General features: G+C 40.7%; 3 protein-coding genes across 4 annotated transcripts; all 3 read right to left on the reverse strand.

Moving 5' to 3' along the window:
* Positions 1-171: 171 nt before the first annotated feature.
* Positions 172-5,855, reverse strand: LOC144635669 (uncharacterized). Its single transcript, XM_078494753.1, has 3 exons — positions 5,649-5,855; positions 2,144-2,198; positions 172-1,962 (listed from the first exon to the last, which is right to left on the reverse strand). The coding sequence occupies exons 1-3, from the start codon at positions 5,679-5,681 to the stop codon at positions 1,493-1,495; spliced, it is 558 nt and encodes a 185-aa protein (XP_078350879.1). The 5' UTR covers positions 5,682-5,855; the 3' UTR covers positions 172-1,492.
* Positions 5,856-8,237: 2,382 nt separating this feature from the next.
* On the reverse strand, positions 8,238-11,395 carry LOC144636673 (uncharacterized). The gene is made up of 3 exons (XM_078495863.1): positions 11,167-11,395; positions 9,785-10,375; positions 8,238-9,546 (listed from the first exon to the last, which is right to left on the reverse strand). The coding sequence occupies exons 1-3, from the start codon at positions 11,393-11,395 to the stop codon at positions 8,387-8,389; spliced, it is 1,980 nt and encodes a 659-aa protein (XP_078351989.1). The 3' UTR covers positions 8,238-8,386.
* A 2,224-nt stretch (positions 11,396-13,619) lies between these two features.
* Positions 13,620-19,942, reverse strand: LOC144637232 (uncharacterized). 2 transcript variants are annotated; one of them, XM_078496359.1, is made up of 2 exons: positions 19,854-19,942; positions 13,620-14,788 (listed from the first exon to the last, which is right to left on the reverse strand). In XM_078496359.1, the coding sequence occupies exons 1-2, from the start codon at positions 19,882-19,884 to the stop codon at positions 13,620-13,622; spliced, it is 1,200 nt and encodes a 399-aa protein (XP_078352485.1). In that variant the 5' UTR covers positions 19,885-19,942. The 2 variants fall into 2 exon arrangements, with proteins under 2 accessions (XP_078352485.1, XP_078352486.1); XM_078496360.1 differs by lacking the exon at positions 19,854-19,942 and adding an exon at positions 16,207-16,298.
* Between the last annotated feature and the right edge of the window lie 599 nt (positions 19,943-20,541).

Raw genomic sequence — 20,541 nt, forward strand, 5'->3', positions numbered from 1 at the left:
TTTTCAATAAAAACAGTTCCCACTCTTGCTTGTTGGATATGAGATGATCTGTGACAATGAGGCTTACATGGCTTTCATGTACCATCTCATATCCAATGCACGCTCGTGAAATATTTCTTAATGCAGCGAGTGCACAAATTTTATGATAAAATATAACCAAGAGGCTCTGTAGAATCACTCCTTTATTTACATACATAAGGGGCGGTCATTATTTAAAAGGTGGGAAGTGCTGGTGCAATTAGGGGGAAGGGTCTATGATTTTTATGCAGGGAAAAAGCAGGGCAGGGGGGATTTATTTATGCATGCATGTTTCAGAGGTTTATTGGAGTGAGTGGCTAGAAGAGGAAAGGGTCAGCACGAAAAGTACTTTGCAGAAGGGAAGGGTCAGAAGAATTTGAACTCAGGCTCCCTCCATTTGCACCAGCAATCCCCTGTTACCCTCTGTTTATTTTTATAATTAATAATAAATAATGACTAGTCCCACTGTAAGTGTACAAAATCTGCATGTACCTCTCCAAAGACATGTGTTTCTCAGTCTTGCCTGGCTTTCCTTCTATGAATTCCACACTGAGAAAATGCCATCCTGGCGATGTAGCTCTACCGCTACTGCTACTACTACTGCTACAACTGATAATGATCATAATAATAAATAATTGATTAAATTATAAAGAAAGAAGACAGAAAGAAGAAAGAAAGAACACCTGAACGCAGCTTTAAAGTTCATTAAGTGAGAAACAAATAAGATTACAGTGTAAATAAAACAGTCAGCAATAAAATATGAATTAAACTCGTTCTCAATTTAAGGTTGCCTATATTTACATTTATAATGATTTTTGTTTTAACAAGTGGTATACATGTGAGAATTGAGGGCTTTAACTGGATTTGAATCGTGGTTGTGAGGTCATCAGGCTCGATTTCCAGTTGTTTTGGGAGTCTGCTGGTTGTAAGGAACATGGGCTCACAAAATGGCTGGAAAACAATTCTACGATGAGGTCAATGGAATCCATTTGAACGACTAAGTTTTAATTGTAAACACACCTAATCAAGTAGAATTTCATTTGAGTTCCCAAAGACATTCACTACGAATTTTATGCCTTGTGAACTTGTGCAAGCATTTAAATGTAGTACCATACAGACCATACAGTGTATCTTAACATTTCTAAAATTTTATCCAAAATATTTAATATAGATTCCATGATTTAGTGGATTGAAATGCTAAAATGTTGGTGATATGCATTTAAAATTTATAAATTAAACAAATTATTACTAATTTAATCAGAAAAAATGAATTGAAGTAGATGGTAATAGCTTAAACATTCTCTGAATAACTGGTCCTGAATAATATATGCAATGTATTTTATGACGTGAAATAATTTCACAATAATATATACAATATGTACAAAGTCTGCCTTGGTTCCAAGGTGGGTAGTCTGTGACTATTATAACTTAGAACTGCGTTTTAAGTTGGTCTTAATATTTAACTCCACTGAATTTAATCAAAGCCTCCTCCGCCATCAAAGTCTCCTCCACCATCAAACCCCCCTCCACCATCAAATCCGCCACCGTCATCAAATCCACCACCACCGTCAAACCCACCGCCTCCGCCATCACCATAATGTTCATGATATTCAGGGCCTCCATGATGATGGTGCTCGTGAAAGTGATCTCCGCCACCATGAAAGTGGTCATGATCATGCACATGAATATGTGCGCCATGGCCGTAACCATAGTAATGAGGCCCGTGCATGGCGTTTGCCATAACTGCACCAGCTGCCATCCCTACTAAAAGGTCTCCACCTCTGTCTCTGTCTTGAACAACTACTGTCTGAGGTTGCTGAATGACGCCAGGTTGTCCATATCCCACAGGCTGACCAGGGTAGCGCTGGTTGTAGTAACCTGGTGGAGGTCCACGTTGCTGTGGATATCTGGCTTGTTGTGGATAGGCTGAAGGATATTGTTGCACTGAAAAATTAATAGATAATGAAGCTGTAACAAGATGGAATAAAACATCTCCCAAACAAAGGTTCAGGTGTTGCCAATTAAGTTACCATTCCTCTACTCACCAAAAGTGTAGCAAACTACATTAATTTTGCACATACATTAAAAGAAAGGCCTGGCAAAAATTTTCAATATTAACACTCACCTACAGTTTGTGTTCCTGCATACTGAGGTGTTACAACTGTTTGTTGAGATGTTACCTTAACCAAACAAAAGAAGAAAATTCAATAGAGGAATTTCATAGTGACCTACAAATTATTCCAATTCTCCGTCAAAATTAGCCCATCTTTTCTTCTCTTGCTAAAGCATCTAATGTAAAACATGTCTTTTTTCTTTAGACATCCTGCTCCCTTGTATTTGTTCTCATTAAAAATTCATAATGGTTTATATTTTGCTTACACTCTCAACAAACTTTCGAAAAAATAGGGGTCTGTGAACAGCATACGCCAAGGTTTACCTAGAATCTTATTAGCCACCAGCTCACTTTATATGTATCCCACGTCACAGATCAAAAGTTTGTGATGTGTGGCTGACGTTCTTTTTACAAATAGGTGTGAAAAAGTCAAGTTGGCACTTCATACATGTATTATTTTTATTGCCAGCTACCTCTAATGATGCCATTCAGCATTCTGGTGATGCCATTTGGCATGAGTGAGATGATGCTATTGGCTGGAATGGCACTAGTTGGCTTGCGGTTAGCCTCGATTTATTGGTTTGGGCAACACTATTGCCTTAATGAACGAATAAAAGCTAACCACAAGCAAACCTGTGGAAAATAAGAGCTATTTGGTCATTCTGCCGACTAGGGTTACCCATCAAATAACTTTGTTGCTGACAGCCATAGCACATCTGTGTTCAATCTCATTCCCAGAGCCTACAACTGTACCTTCCCTTTGACCAGCCATTGAGAAACTCAACAGCTCTGGGCTTAAATGCAAAACCAGAACCAGGAAATCCTTGTTCCGGTTTGATTGTGCACATGTGCCAGAGATTGTGGTGAAACGAACAAATTTTCAACAGCCAATAAGATTCAGTCGCCTTTGTGGCGGGCTTTCAGATTAGCCCAGAGGTTCCGATCCCTGGCGCAGACACGAATGAGCGCAGTCTCTGGGGACGAGATTGATCCATGTTCCCAAATGCCAGAATTTTGACAGTGGCTATAATGACCCAGATGCATTGCCATTATATATACTTTGATAAAGTATATGGCATATTAAAAATAATGAACACATTCACTGATTTTTGTATGTTGTCCACACAAGGAATCACCTTGGCATAATTAAATACAAAAGGAATTGTGCTTCATACTATGTAGCAGTCATAATTCCCTGGGTGATGACAACATATAAGCACGAATTTGAATCCTTCTTTTGCTTACATCGCTAGACCAAACTGACTATAACAAATTTAAATCCACATGTGGATGGAACATTTAATACACCAACACTGAGTATAAGTTTTGGTTTTCAAATAACTAGTGAAAATGACAGCATTTATCGGTAACCAAGTTCTTGTGGTATCCGGTCACCTCGCCACCAGGGAATCTCGCAACCAACCAACTCGCCACCAGGGAATCTCGCAACAAACCAACTCGCCACCAAAACTGGTGTTTTCTTCGTTCTTTAATCAATGAGCCGAGGTGACTTCGCTTGGTGGCGAGTAGACTGTCCACAGCCTCTCTATTTTACACAACGCGAGAGAATAACGCAAGAGAATCTGCGAGCGAAGCGAGGGCGAAGTGAAGCCGGAAGGGGGAGGGGGGCTGGAAGCGAGGGGAAGCGAGCGAAGCGAAAAATAACATTTTCATCTTCTTGCAGTTGTTTCGCCGTAGCATACAATTGATAGATGAGGCTTTTCCCGAAGCCAGTCGGTAGTATTCCTACAACGTCTTTCGAAGGGTGGTGGACAAAACACTGACCCCCAGTCCATGGACTACCCCCATGGACTACCCAAATGGACTACCTAAAATGGACTACCCCTAAAAATGGACTACCCTTAAAGTACTATTCCGAGTGTGTACCACTTACTGAGCTGTTGTTATACACACATAATTTGCACTTACGTCTTACCTTGTTTATTTTCAAGCCGTACGTATCCCTCTCGCCGCCATTTTGAATATATTATACTAAATGAACATCCGCTGATCATGAAAGTGTAGACTCAAATCAAGCAATCAATCTTTGGACTCATAGAGACAGACAAACCAGGCACTGCACTGCACTACAGAAGATCCAAACTTTTATAAATAGTATCAGATAGTTGCTTGAGACGCATCTTAAACATTTGGTAGCCAGAGAAAATTTTTGAATGAATAACTTTGGCAGCGCAGCGAGGAGAACAGAACCGGTAGGCAGACAGATCCTGAGGAAAAAATAGTGCTGAGTCTGGGCATGAGTCTTCGCTTTTTGAGGTCAGCAGATGTATAGTGTAATTCATTTAAAATGGCGGCTAAAGTTGTCGAAAGTAACCGAAGTAAGTGCAAATTATGTGCGTATAACAACAGCTCAGTAAGTAGTACACACTCGGAATAGTACTTTAAGGGGTAGTCCATTTTTTAGGGGTAGTCCATTTTAGGTAGTCCATTTGAGTAGTCCATGGGGTAGTCCATGGGGGTAGTCCATGGACTGGGGGTCAGTGTTTTGTCCACCACCCTTTCGAAGAAAGAAGGTGGCGAACAGCCTCTTTCTGCTCGTCTTTGAGAGACGAAACGTTTGGAAATTTCACCAACGAGCGCTCCAATAATTCATCCATCGCAAATAGAAATCACAGCAGCACAGCATGTCAGGAGTGATGACAACTCGAGCAAACCACAAGACGTGCCTGCAAGCAATCATGATCGGCCATTCTCAAGGCGATGATACTTTTGCCGCCTCTCAGCCAATGGGAATTTTCCGTTTCTGGAGAAACGGGAAATTCAATATTTTCAAAGATGTCTATGGCCCCTCTATTTTTTCGCTCCCCGCCCCCCTCCCCCTTGCCTCTTCCATTTTGCGCTCGCGTCCAGTTCTCTCGCCATTCTCACTGCGCTCATCGATCGAAAAAAACACACGAAAAAATAGAGGGCTGTGGACAGTCTAGGTTGCGAGTTGGTTGGTGGCAAGATTGCTTGGTGGTGAGGTGACCGGCATTAAAATTGCCATGTTTGGAAATAAATATACCACTGATTTACAATTTAGAATTCCTTCTTGATTTTGTGGCTCGTTTGGCTCGGCAGTGGGTGAAAAGATCGTGTATATCTTGTGGCTCCTTTGGCTCGGCAGTGGATGAAAGAACGAGAAATTATTGTATTGTGCGTTATTGCATTGTGCACTAAGTCTTCGGTGTGTAGATTTAATGGCTCGTTTGGCTCGGCAGTGGAAGTATTCGGTGTAAAGATTAAGTGGCTCGTTTGGCTCGGCAGTGACTACCGAGCCAAACGAGCCACCAGATTTTTCCGTCTTCAGTAGTGGCCCTGTATTCTGTAGTTATGCCCAAGCTGGCTAGGGAAAAAATTATCACGCCGTGGAGAAATTGTATTGACTTGGACAAATAATACGAAGGGTTCAATTCTTCGAAGCCGATCTATTCGTTCAATTTCAGAAAGGCTGAAACATTTGCCCATCAATGTTGGATTAAAACAGAGAAAATATAGATATTTTAAAGCAACTTACTACTGCTCCTTGCGAAGATGAACCGCAGCCCATGAAGAAACGATTCCTAGAGGCAATCCAGCATCGCAGAAATTCACATTTACCTAAAATCTGAAATAATATTTAACGAAGACAATCGAGCAGAAGAACTTTTGTTGACATGCGCCTGCGTAAGTTGAAGACTCCATGGCGGGAAACCATGGCAACACTTTGGAAAGCAAAGAAACATGACGTGTTATTTGCATTTCATTTATTGTGTTTCACCAAAGTTGCGTAAACTGGCACAAGAACATCGATTTGTGACGTGAATATGCCTACCAAAAACTGGAGGGAAAAATTGATACGATCCACAGACTCAACCGGGAAGAGGGGGGAGGGGAGGGGGGGGGGGGGGGGAAGGTTGAAGTGGGAGCATGTGGGAGTTTGAATAAATTGTGGTGGCGAGGACCGTAACTCGAAGTTGCAAATTCGGTCTTAAATTTTACTCATCTCCTGAATCAATTCTACACAAACTAACGTTTACAACCATCCATAAATGGTAGATAGACTCTAGATAGGTAATAAATCTCGATTCTAAAGTGCAAGAATGGGCCGATATTCGATACACCGATATTTTGACAATTTTGAAAAGTATCGATACTTTCGAAAACATCGCACCTTCGATACGTTGGTGATACTGCCCACGTGACTTGCGGTCTTCCGGTCAGCACCTGAGGTTTAAAACTGCAATTTTTCTCAAACAAATAGTGTTGGCAATATTTGAATTTTTCTTTTACCTTGACTTGATGTCCACACGTTAATGATGCAACAGTGAAACAAAAAGACAAAAAAACCAACATTCCTTTGTATGGTCAGGCAAATCAGCCTGTCACGGGACGAAACAATGACGTTAGGAGGAAATGACGTCATAATATCGATAGAAAAAGAAATATCGATATCGTATCGTTTTGAAAAAAACCTGTATCGGCCCATCCTTACTAAAGTGATTCTAAATTGATTCTAAAGTTACTGTTCGCCGATTGGGCAAAATAATAAAGGAAATACAAAGGATATTCTTCGCCGAATTTTTTTCCACCAGTATTGCCTTTCCCTCGCCCTCACTAACTGGCCCTGGGTCTCCGAGGATGTTGGAGGCTTTGATCTCAGAGGTTAATGGAATTTCTAGATCTTCCATATTTGCCAAATTCGATCGCGATTACGATGAAGAAAGCAGAAGAAAATTTCTGGGAACGGTACAGTCAGGTGCTAGATTTAAGTTCGTAATAAGAAAGTACGGCGTTAAATGCACGTGTTAATATAAAAGCATAAAACTACCGTGATGACGAAGATATTTTAGTAATAAGCACCCTATTCCAGTAAACGCTTCTTATTCCGATAAGTGCATTTCTACAATACCGTAAAATACCGAAAATAACTCCTGGGCTCGTGTTTGCCCCAAGTCTTTTTCAGATGGGCTTTTTTTTTAGGGAGGAGCTTTATACGGGGGAGGGGGCCTATTTTCGGATGGAAATTTGCGTTTCAAAAAAGAAGTCCTATTCTCGTTAACTGAATATTACAGGCTTCTGAACGTACTTTTACAAAGTAAAATTCAAAAATGCGATAAGGGCTTATGAAAAAGTTGTATCTTTAAGAAATAAGCCCATTGGCTTATCATCAGAAGGAACTTTATTGTGTCTAGGATCTGCATTGGGAAGCTTACTTACGGAGGGGGAGGGGGGTTACTTTCGAAATTTTACGATATGTTTCAATCCAATATCAGTTCCCAGTGTGCCCAGTTTAGTTTCAGTTTCGAGCTGAGAAATATTTGTTTTCTTAGTTAAGAATTCATTTAACAAAGCCATTACATCAGAGCAGAATTAACCAAACCCACGGCTTGGGCATTTCAGAGATTTCAAGGTAAAAAGTAAAATTAGCGTCTACCCTGCCTCTATTAAGGACCCACTCTTGATCGAGCTGGAATTATTAATTAAGCGCCCCGGATGCTAAATCAAAATTTTAACGTATTGTAAAAGAAGTCTTCCCAGCAGTTTAGTTTGGTTCATTTTAAAAGATTTTTTTTTTTGCTTTTCTAAAGTACAAACATAATCTTATCTAAATAACAACTACTAAAAGACCTACAACAAAAAAAACATTATTTCAAGGCAAATCACTTTCTTTCAAAGATCTTGACTTTATGTTACCTCTAATTAACACGATCAGCTAACCAGAATATTGTATGTGAGCTGACTTCATTACTTGTTGAATTATCATTTTGTTAATAAGTGACGATAGGGAGACTAATGAATCAATAAAACTTAATTACCATGGGACTTATAATAAGCTGGATATAAACTTTTAAGTGTGTACGGAACATGTTTCAATTTTCGTGTAGCTGCAAAATTAATGTAAAAGATACTCGCAATTCTAGGACAATCAAATCTTTTATCCTAAAACATAATCCACTGTTTGTCTAGAGATTTGTCTGTATTTCTCTAAAAACATCTCCAACTAGGGTTAATTTACAAGTGCAATTCCATCAACCGTAAATTCTCAACTGCTATTAAAACCAGCAAGTTTATGAAGTATTTTTTACTGTTGTAGTTAAAAAGCATAAAGCACTATTTTGACGTTCCAGCTATAACCTCTGTGATTACGACTCTTCCTTGACGCTCACTGAATTAATTTATAACTGAAATCAACTTAGGTTCACATGATCTGAATGACATCAAATGAGTTCTTTTGATTATACTAACATTAGCTGTGAGGTCAAGCTATTAACCTTACGCCTGACCATAACACCTGAGTTTTCCTAATGTATGATATCCTTCTTCGTATGAATTATCCAAGTCTCCCAGTCTGATTTGTGTCACAGGCAGAGCAGACTTGTCTGTCAACAGACCGCTGTCCTCTGTCCAACCGGTGTTACTGGCACTATTATGACAGTTACACTTGCGACTATAAAGACTGGAACAAGAGTCTGTTACTCCGCATGCGCACATCTTGTCATGGCCTGTAGCTCCGCCCCAGTAGTTCATCCGTGTTCCATCACGTGACACCCACCAAGCATAACTCTGCTCAATAAACCCCACGCCATTATTGCACTCAAACTTGATAAACTGTTCGCAGCTCTGTGAGACTCGAGTGAGTGCTGCTAGCTGAGCGGTGCTGACTCCAGTGTATCGCACATCTTTACTGTAACAACCTCGACCACCACATCCAGGAATGTTACCAGCATAGGTTCTACTCTCACTGTCGTGACTGATGACCGTCACGCCAACACCGCCCTTGTCACTCATGTCACAGTACACACTGAAGGGAGTCACGCCTCCTTTGCCATCAGGATCAATCATATAATTACCTGAAGAGTTTCCACTGCGGCTCGATTTTATACTGCTGCAGGACATGGGTGTATTGTACACTTCAAGAACAGATGTTGCCTCGATAGAACGCTGAGAGTTTTTTGCCACGCATGAATAAGTCCCGGCATCACTTGTGGAAACGCTTTGAAGAAACAAAGTTCCGTTTGGATAAAGAACATGATTCTGAGGGAGATTTTGGCCCGCTCTTTTCCAACCAATGTGCACCGAGCCCTGAGACGTGCAATGCAGTATCACATTACTGTAAAAGGATGCAACAGATTTCACTGGAGGGGATAAGGAAAATTTGAGTTCATCTATTACTGTCACTTGAACAGTAGCGGAATCCTCTCCAAGGAGATTCTTTGCCGAGCAGGCGTACGTCCCACCGTCAGATTTTGCTATAGTGCGTATGGTCAATTTTCCATCAACAACTGAAGTCTTTTCTTTTGGCAGCAATTGACTAAACGCTTTTCGCCACGTGACTGTTGGTGTCGGCTGACCACTAGCTTGGCAGATCAGGTTCACGTTCTGTCCTTCTTCAACGATGACAGATGAGGGCTTCCGAGTGATCACAGCGCTAACTAAATCGAGGAAACAAAAACAACAGTAATAAAACGATTGGGTTGGGAGAACTTGACAGACCCGGGACTCTCTCCTTGTGACATGTTGGCCAGAAATACTTTATTCTTATAGATGAACAATTTACTTGAGTTTTCACCCAGACGATAACTTTCTTCTATAGCTAATAGCTGTACAGCCATGTTACTAATTGCAAATACAACCTCGATACAGTTGATAAATGTAATATTTCTTACCCACCTTGAACTGACAACATAGCCGATGACGTCATTTCTCCAAGAATATTTCTTGCCACACAAGTGTACATTCCTTCATCTTGTGACGTCACATCTGTAATCATCAGACCACCACGTGACAGCACCACTTGTTTGCCCGCGAGAAGACTGGAATTCTGCTTCAGCCACGTGACTTTAGGTTCCGGGTTTCCTTCAACCTCGCACTGAAACGAGGCTGTATCAGTTTCGTTCACCACCATGGACATCGGAGGTGCCGCAATTGAAGGGGCTGAGATAGATTTACCAGGATCGCCCTTGGGTCCTTGGGGGCCTTGGTCGCCTTTAGGTCCCGGAGTTCCCTGAATTCCCTGAGTACCTTGGTTTCCTTTAGGTCCCTGTGGTCCTTGCGGCCCGGGCGGTCCATGTTTACCTGGAGAGCCTCTGGGACCAGGCCTGCCTCGTCTTCCCCTGTTGTTTTTGGGGCATTGAGCATTGCAGACCAGGCTACTTATAGCTAGTAGCACCTCTTTTCTGATATCTTTACGATCGATGGTTTCACTGGCATTTGATTTCTTGTTTGTAGTTTCCACATCTCTTTTATAACGAACGCGTAGCTCTGAAAGAAACAATTTACAATGAATTTAATACACGTCTGAGTTTATATTTCACTCAGTCAATTCAACGCCCTTTTAGAACTTTCGTTCCCAAAAGTCTAATTTTGAAGTGAACAAAAAGATTGCATAAGTTAAAGAAGTCGATAGATTCTAAGAATCTGATAAAGTTTGCAACAGCCAGGTGATTAATCAAGATCGGAACTGAGGTGGACAAATTGATATAGCCTAATTTGATTTCTTTCAAATTTGGCAGAGAATCAAACTAACCGTATGGCTTGTACTGATTATTGACTGACTACCAGCGTGATTAATATAATTGCTCTCGAGCTCGCACGTGTTCATATCTAATTCTAGCCAGTAAACTAGCTTTTAAAATAATAGGCCTTTTCTTTTTTGACTGAAATGTTGTGGGAATGTTGCTGTTCGATGCTTCAATGTCTTTCCTGAAATGCTGACAGTCGCTCAAAGAAAGGACACAAATGCTTCAAACATTTCTTATGTTACTGCGCTAGGACGTAAGGCAGAACAGTCTTCTGTAGGCTAACTTTAACTACCGGGCAAATGTTAATTCAATGCTGGCATTATTCTTAATGATTTTACCTAACTTAACTTATCGTGTATAAGTTATTTCTGGAATATAGACTAAAATACTCTGGATTGTTTTCCCAAAATAAGAACACGGGATGGCGGTTCACAGGAGTCATGTTTCAACCTCCTTAGTTTCAGCTGTAGCTTCTTTAGATGAATAAAATTCCTTGTAAACAACTATTTTCTCGATAACTGTATTACTCACCTTTGTTTGCATCACTATGTAACATTTTTATCAGAAACTCATTTTCGTCGTTTGCTGTGTTTCGTAGCTCGAGCTTTTCTTCTCTTTGTTGATTCAAGACTTGAAGCATATGTCGATGAACGTGAAGTTCGATCTCGACGTGAATCAATCCCGCGAAGCAAATAACGGTGAGAAATATCGATGAAAATACCACCGTGTTGGGCACTGGGCGACTCTTTGATATCTCCATAACACCGTCTGGGGAGGCTGCGAGAATTATCAAGCTTTGACAAAAGTCTTCGATATAGAGCGAAACTTGTGCCCGTGTGGTCGAAGGCAGACAAAAAAAAAACACAATGTTTGTTGGCGCTGCGCTCTAACCCTTCTTTGACCTTTTTCTGGTTTCAACTTGCATTGGATCAGTTTCAAACTTAGGCTAGAGCTCTGTCATTTCTCCTGTCCATGTGTCATGTTCCTGTAGGTGTGGGGTGGGGGCATCGGTGAAAAGTTGTATTCTACAGTACAGTAAGATCGCGCAATATAACGACTTACCAAGGGACTGGGAAATTGTGCTTGTTATGTTACGGGTTCGTTATACCGGAGTGATGTCCCAGTACATTTCACTGTTAGTATAACGTTGGCTGGGGCTTCGTTATAAAGGGATTCGTTACATCGGGTTACTTAAATTGTTTGCTAAAATTTGAGAGGATCGGTCGGAGTCTATACACCAACCCAGCGGAATATTGCTTTAAAATATTTGTAGTGTGAATATACAATGTAGAGTGACATATTTTGCCCTTAGTCCAGCTCGACTCACGCAACGTCATTGCGTGACCGAGAGAGAGAGAGAGGGCCAGAACTGGACATATTTTGCCCTTTGTTTAGGAATATGTATGAATTCTAGTAATAGCCAATGGCTAGAAAGTGCGGACGAGGACGATACGTGGTGTTTTGGGGTAAAAAAGGTTTATATTGTCCGAGGTATAGTCAGCAAGGAATGCTCAGTACTTAAAAGGGTGTGAATTATTTTTTAGGGCATGCCCTGTACCTGCACCTCTCTCCCCCTCCCAACCCCCCCATAAATTCCCTGTTTACATTAATTTTCTCCAGTATCTGGTACTTCTCAAGGTTGAAAATAGTATGTGGTTTGACTAACCAAACGTAAAAAATTGCTGTTTTTGCTATCTCTTCTTTAAACTTCTTAAAACTATTGCCAAATCGCTGCACTGACTCCCGATATAACGCTCTAGACACATGTACGCGTTGCAGACCTATGTGTTCCATGCGGTCGGCAGGGAGGGCGAAAGTTCAACACCCAGGCGGGCAAGCACGTGGTATTTTTTCCCTCCGACGTGTTTTTTTCTTTCTTTTTCCCCCCAAAAAAGCTAATAAATGCTTCCCATTTATTATTTTACTCAATATTCCTGCATCGACATGCCCGCAATAGTTTTAAAGGGAAAGCGTACCTTCAGTACATGTCTGGACTGAAAAATAATCTTTCGTCTTGATCGACGCGCAATTTTCCGATGAGTGTTGCAAGGAAGGGAACAACGTCGTGCCTGCGAATAAGGGTGGGGCAATGCTCGGCGCGCGATTTTCGTGCATATTCCATATCTTCATTCGCCTACCGAACTCACACACACGTTTGTAGTGTATAAGCGTTCCAGACAGTAGCGGAAACCTGGTTGTTATAGTAAAGCGTGTGGGAACCTTATGTGAGACGAGAGGGTAAAAACAGGGGTTCCCAAGGTGAAGGGAAATAGAAAAACATGAAATTCATTTTCGCAATATCGGAGTTTTTGCGTAATAATATTTTTGCATTAGAAAGAACACAAAGAGGCGGGGACAACCTAGTTAACTAAGTATTTCGAGACGGGGAGGGGGAGTGGCAGCAGGGGATTTGAAATTATCTTTTAGCAGAACTTTTGGAGTATTCAAGTTCTATATTGGGACCTTCAGAAAAAAAAAAACTTTAGGAGGAAGAATTTCTGAATCTGGAAGGAGATATATTGCCTTGGTCTAGGAGACATTTTATTTTTCTTCTTTGTCAAATAACATGAAAAACAATAAGCAGGGTATTGTATATGTGCTTGACAATGTTACACCAATTGCACTGAAATAAGAGTTTATTGACACATAGGAAATTACAGTGTTGGGACAATAAACTGTGTCGGTCTTAGTTTCATATACCATTAAATCTAAAGGAATATTTTTCTCAAAAACTATCATAACTGGTAAATAATTGTTTTTTCTTTGTTTAAATACTGTTAAAGCTAAAGCATAAAGTGTTATTCAATCCATACCACTTTTAAAGTTATAAGAAAATGATCACGTGTTCCTCTTTACGTTCGCTAAATTAATAAATAAATTGAGGCATAGATGATGATAAATGCAATGATATTAGTTCTATTTAACATACTCGCTGATGTCTGTTGTCTTTGTGAAGCAGCTGTCAGTGATGTCAAGCCAAAACCTTACGCCTGACCATAACACTTGAGTTTTCCTAATGTATGATATCCTTCTTCGTCTGAATTATTCAAGTCTCCCAGTCTGATTTGTGTCACAGGCAGAGCAGACTTGTCTGTCAACAGACCGCTGTCCTCAAACCAACCAGTGCCACTGTTATCACAGTTACACATTGTACCACCAGTACAAGAGTTTGTTACTCCGCATGCGCACATGTTGTCATGGCCTGTAGCTCCGCCCCAGTAGTTCATCCGTGTTCCATCACGTGACACCCACCATGCATGACTCTCCTCAATAAACGCCACCTGATTATTGCACTCAAACTTGATAAACTGTTCACAGTTCTGTGAGACTCGAGTGAGTGCTGCTAGCTGAGCGGTGTTGACTCCAGTGTATCGCACATCTTTACTGTAACATCCTGGATTGTCATAACCGCATCCAGAAATGCTAGGGCCAACATGGGTTCTGCTCTCACTATCGTGACTTATAACCGTCACGCCGACACCGCCCTTGTCACTCATGTCACAATAGACACTGAAGGGAGTCACGCCTCCTTTTCCATCAGGGTCAATCATGTAATAACCTGAATTTCCACCGAAAACCGACTTCAAATCGCTACAGGAGGTAAAAGTCGTAGGATCGCCCTTGGGTCCTTCGGGGCCTTGGTTTCCTTTAGGTCCAGGTGTTCCCTGAATTCCCCGAGAACCTTGGTTTCCTTTTGGTCCCGGAGTACCCTGAATTCCCCGAGTACCTCGGTCTCCTTTCGGTCCTGAAGTTCCCTGAATTCCCCGAGTACCTTGGTCTCCTTTTTGTCCAGGAGTTCCCTGAATTCCCTGAGTACCTTGATTTCCTTTTGGTCCTGAAGTTCCCTGAATTCCCTGAGTACCTTGATTTCCTTTTGGTCCAGGAGTTCCCTGAATTCCCTGAGTACCTTGATCGCCTTTAGTTCCCTGTGATCCTTGCGGCCCTGGTGGTCCATGTTTACCTGGAGAGCCTCTGGGACCAGGCCTACCTCGCCTTCCTCTGATGCCTCTGGAGCAATGTACATTGCAGACCTGGCTATTTAAAGCAAGTTTAAGTTCTTTCCTTAGGACTTCGCGATCGATGGTTTTGCTGGCGTTTGCTTCCATATCTGTAGTTTTCACATGGCGTTTGTAACGATTGTGTGGTCCTGCAACTGAAAAATATTGCGGAAATTTTCTGTTGAGATCGCATTAGATAAAAGACGAAATGCAAAAAATCTAAAGTTTAGAGCCGGGAAGGGCTACTTAAATATGAAATGTTGTTAACGAGAGTCTGACGACAACTACGAAATCAAAACAATGATTATTCCCGTATTTTGGGGAAGCGGTTATCTAATGTGTCTGTGCGCGCGGTAACAAAGTAGGATGGAACAATTACGATCTGATCCGGAAAAGCACGCGACTGGTCCATTTCTATCATTCTCGTCCCCAGAGTCGCTTGTCCTTCTCGGCCGGCTGAGCCTTTGCACGAGAAGCAAGTGGATCTGGGGACACATGAGTTGATTGGCTGCATTTTTAACAGGAGGTATAGCCAATCAAACCAACCCTTTTAAAATCCCTTTGTTATACGAGAGCTTGAAACGGTTAATTTGTTTGGGTAGATTTGAAACGCCATTCGTTAGAATCTAGCCAATCAAATTATGTGTCCCCTGCGCCACTTGTTTGTCGTGCACAGGCTCCGCCGGTTAATTAAGGGGGACAAGTGGCTCTTGGGACGAGAATGGATTTTTTTCATATTTGGTTTATCAAGTGCTTTGTAAAAATGCATCTAGGGTATTATTCTCAAAATGCGAACCACAAAGCATTGTCCTGAGCAATAAGTAGATCTTTAACCCGACCCAGTGGATTATTTTCTCCTACCCAGTTTTGATTTTACCCGCCTATTTTTATGCTTCCCCAGGACTGTAGAGTGTTTAGTACATGAGAGACGTGCCACGTTAGAGGTTTTTCTCTCGAACGCGAAATCGTGATTTAACACCAGTCAAAGATATTATACGGATCTCTAAAGCGCTATGGCATTCGGGAATTCCCCAACTTGAATCGGAGAATTAGTAGAATTTTTATTTTATTGCTTACTTTGCCGATCTAAAATATTCAGCCTGGCAAGATGCATTAATACATGCAAGTGATTAAAAACACATTCTGCTGATCAATCTGAAATTGATTTCAATCAATTTGTATTTTGATACCAACAAAATTCCGTCATGTGCTCTGCACACCAACATAACAAGGGCTTTGAGCAGTACAGAGTGATGATATGCTTGAAAGGAAGTCTTAATTCATTGATGCTGAAAGGTTTAGTTCAGTTTATAAAACTTCTCGCAGCAGGTTCGTTCTTACCATTATGTTTCTAAAAAAAGGAAAGAAAATGAAAGCGATGAATTGCTTTCGCAGTTATAAAGTTAAAACTTATCGATATCGATGGGTTTGGAGTTGGTCACAATACTGGATTGATGTTCTCCAAACTAGTTTATACTAGTTATGTTAACGCAATGTGACTTCCCGAGAGTCATGTTTCAACTTCCTTAGTTTCAGCTGTATCTTCTCTCAACTAAATCATTGGGCTACTTACCATCGTTTGAATCACTGTGTAACATTTTCATCACAGACTCATCTTCGTAGTTTGCTGTGTTTCGTAGCTCGAGCTTTTCTTCTTTTTGTTGATTCAAGACTTGAAGCATTTCTCGATGAACGTGAAGTTCGATCTCGACGTGAATCAATCCCGTGAAGCAAATAACGGAGAGAAATATCGAATGAAAATACCACCGTGTTGGAAACGAGTCGTGTCTTACATACCTCAGCCATAATAGCGTTCTTAAAGGCCATGGGCATGAAAACTAACAAGCTTAGAGAAACGTTTTTGATTTAGAGTGTAATCAGTGGGTTTGCGATCAAAGGAAGACAAAAACACAATGCGTACTATACAGTGTGTATTCAGTTTTATGCACGTATCAATGTTAAGCTTAAGCTGCTGGGGGGGGGGGGGGGGGGGGCGAAGTCCGGGCATAGGCCGGGCATTTGAGCTTAGCTGAGACTTTCTGATCAAATGTTCAACCCCAGGGCATGTGTGGATGTTTAAAAGAGTCACTTAACTTCAATAAAATGTTGTAAGAAAGACCATTAAAACGGTCAAAAGTCCCCACCACGGGCAAACAATTTCTGTCAAATCCCCCGCCTATGCCCGGCCTCCCCCAACCCCCCCCCCCCCAGCGGCTTAACATTGATAGGTGCATTTTCCCTTGTCTGACCTTACTCCGGTGTGCTGATTCAAATCTTTAAGGGGACATGTTTACAGTTTTCCCTGCCAATTTCGCATGAGTAGCCGCCGATTGATTCAATTTCGGCACATTCAGATGTCAAGCTTCCTACTGAGTGTAAATTAAAAATTAAAAATAGATCGGATGTTTTAAGCTGGGTCTAGAGATCGAGAGACTTTTTTCATTTTCATCGTTCTTGGTTGCTAACTTTATGTACTAGAGACTGTTGGAACTGAGGAAATCTTTTCGGTGTGGTGGTCTGAATGCTAACTTCAGCCTCAGGGGGGTACCCTGGCTTGTAAATGCGGGAATGATCGAAGGATTTTTTTGGGTTGGAAATTTTCGATTCCGGGATTTTTTTGGGTTGGAAAATTTGGCAAGTATTTTTTGGGGTGACCTGATTCAAAAAGAGGATTTTTTTGGGTATTAAAAACTAACTAAAATGCCTTGGCGCGGCCTTGGCGTATTTATGGTATGATGAATAATCAAACGTTGCCCCTCCTGACAATTTAAGGGTAATTCGACAAGGGATTTTTTTTTTTTTTTTTTTTTTTTTTGGGGGGGGGGGGGGGTTATTTTTGGTCCAGGGATTTTTTGGGGTAATGTCGGAAGACTTAGGGATTTTTTTGGGTCCTGATTTTTGCCTTCATTCGATCATCCCCGTCATTTACAAGCTGGAGTACCCCCCCCCCCCCTGGGACTTCAGCCTCCTCTGTCCTAACCCTCCTGGAACCCTGCTATTGCGCTTTTCTTTGGCTGATTTTCAAATCGCTGAGGAGGGCTCCTTTTCATCAGTCAATGATTTGATTGTTATTTTTTTCATCCGAAATTTTTGACCTTTGTATCCGTTTTGAAATATTTTTGTGTGGTGGTCTAAATACAAACAAATGCGCCTTCTCTGTCCTAACCCTGCTTTTGCGCTTTCCTTTGGCTTGTTTTCAAATCGCCTATAGGAGGGCTCCTTTCCATCAGTTAATAATTCGATTCTTTACTTTTATTCGTCGAACATTCTTGACCATCCTACTCATTTTGAAATATTTTAAAACATTCTTTGCTAAAATTAGATTTTTCTCACAGTATACGCATTGTATACGCTATACTTGATCTTGACTAGTTTGTGCACGTAGACAAAGGCTAACACAATAATTTTGTCAAAGCATAATGTTATGTTATAAATCAACGAGCACAGGTGATGGGGGGATTGGGGTGGGGGGGGGGGGGGGCAATATATTGGCACGTTCTGCGAAGAAGGATCGAGTTTTTGGCTTTCCCGGCTTAACGAGACAATGTAGTGAATTCGTGTAACCCGTTTTTTATATGCTAATGCACCCTGTACTATTTTAATGAGCTATACAGGAAAACAGAAAATTATGGACAAATTTTAAGTATTTGTGAAAATTTGCATGTGGAAGTCAGGTTAGAATTCAAGCATTTACCAACATGTAAAAACCGAAACAGATAAGGGGGCTTAAAATTTATCATGCCTTATAATTTGTTTTGCGATTTTGGAAAAAAAATTATATTCAAAATCGCGTAAAGGAAAACAAAAATTAAACCACAAAATTAAACTTGACTGTAACTCAATTTTGCGCGCGCAATCCAATGGGGAGCTTCAGCAGCCACGATGGCAAACAACTTTTGTTTAGCAAACAAAAGGTTTAATGAGCAGCAAAATAGCTGTGCACGTGTTCTATAACTCTTGCCAAATTTCTTTCTCGTCTTCTGAAAAACAACAACGTGAAATGACTAAATTCTGCGTATTTTGAACCAGACCGCTAATTTTTCGATTTAGGTGGAACATGTTCTTAAAGTGTTTAAAGAAGGAGGAAACACTTTCTGTTCATACTTATTTTATGTATAACAATTAAAGTGATTTCTTTGAGGTTTTCTGACCACTCGTGTACTGTTTAATTGTACACAAACATTAGAATACTATACGGCTAATTAACATATAAAAAACGGGTTACACGAATTCCCTCTAATACGACTGTTTCAACATTGTTAGGGCATAAACCTATGTCAAGTTTCTCACCAAATCAAGCTTGCAAATGTGATAGACTGGAACATCACACAATAAATCTACTTAGTAAAATTAGGTGGGCAGTGACTTACAACCTGAAAAGGTAAACAAGACCTTCACTATAGATTGAGTTCGGAACTTATTCAAATTGTTACCGCCTGATTTGATTTCTCCCGAAATTGGCGGGAATACAAAACACTCGTTTGGCTTGTACTGAAAAGCAGTGCGAGTAGTACAAGAGCTATAAAATATACTCTTAGCCAGTAAACATACTTTTAAAGTAGGCTTTTGCTTTTCATTCTTCACTGAAATGCTTGTGCTCAATGTTTTAGTTCTTTTAGAAAATGCCCACAGTTGTTGAAAAAGGTGCACAATCACCAATTCCAAATTCATATACAGCACTGATAGGAACAATTCCAACTACGAAATGCTAATCTTTCTTCTCATTCTCCCGGTAGGCTAACGTCGATAATATCGGGCAAGGATGTCACTGAATGCTTGCATTATTGTTAATGATTTTCCCTCACTAAAATAATCGAACAAGTACTTATGAGTATGCTTCCCGCGGTAGACCTTCAGCCATCACGACATCGAATTTTCGTCACTCGGTATTATCTTAAAGAAAGTTATAATATATTAACTGTCAAAGTTGAAAGGATTACCTTCTAATAACATAGCTTCTTAATACTCAGTCTTACAAAATATGTGAAACGCAATTTTTTACTCAGTTATCAGTAAACTTTAAACTTGTCGTGCATGAGGTGTTTAATACTAGAATAAAGGGGCGCTAGTAATGCATGCTCCGAATTGTTTTCCCAAAATAAGAACATAGTATGGCGATTCACAGGAGTCATTTTTCAGCTTCCTTAGTTTCAGCTGTGCTTCTTAAGATAAATAAAATTCCTCGTATATAACTATCTTCTCAATCATTAAATAACTCACCTTTGTTTGAATCACTGTTTAACATTTTCATCACAGACTCATTTTCGTCGTCTGCTGTGTTTCGTAGCTCGAGCTTTTCTTCTCTTTGTTGATTCACGACTTGAAGCATTTGTCGATGAACATGAAGTTCAAACTCGACGTGAATCAATCCCGCGAAGCAAATAACGGAGAGAAATATCGATGAAAATCCCACCGTGTTGGAGACTGGGCGTGTCTTTGATATCTCCATAACACCGTCCGGCGAGGCTGGAAGAATTATCTAGGTTTGAAAAAAGTCTTCAAAATAGAGCGAAACTTATTTCTGTGTGCTCAAAGACAGACAATAACACAATGTTTGTTGGCACTGAGCTCTGACCCTTCTTTGACCTTTTTCCGGTTTCAGTTTGCATTGGATCAGTTTCAAACCTTTAGGCTAGAGCTCTTTCATTTTTGCTGTCAATGTGCCATGTTCCTGAGATGTGGGGAAGGGGGTATGGGCGAGGGAATGGCATCCTCTATAGTAAAGTTAGGTCGTAATATAACGACTTACCAAGGGACTGGGAAATTGTGTTCGTTATATTACGGGTGCGTTATGTCGGAGTGTTGTCCCAATACATCATACTGTTAGTATAACGTTGGCCGGGCTGAACAATATACCGTTTACTATATACCTTAAGGTTACTATTTTTAGCGACTACTAATTTTAGCG

Source organism: Oculina patagonica, chromosome 13, assembly GCF_052425735.1.
Source record: "Oculina patagonica isolate OP01 chromosome 13, crgOcupat, whole genome shotgun sequence".
Taxonomy (NCBI): Eukaryota; Metazoa; Cnidaria; class Anthozoa; order Scleractinia; family Oculinidae; genus Oculina; species Oculina patagonica.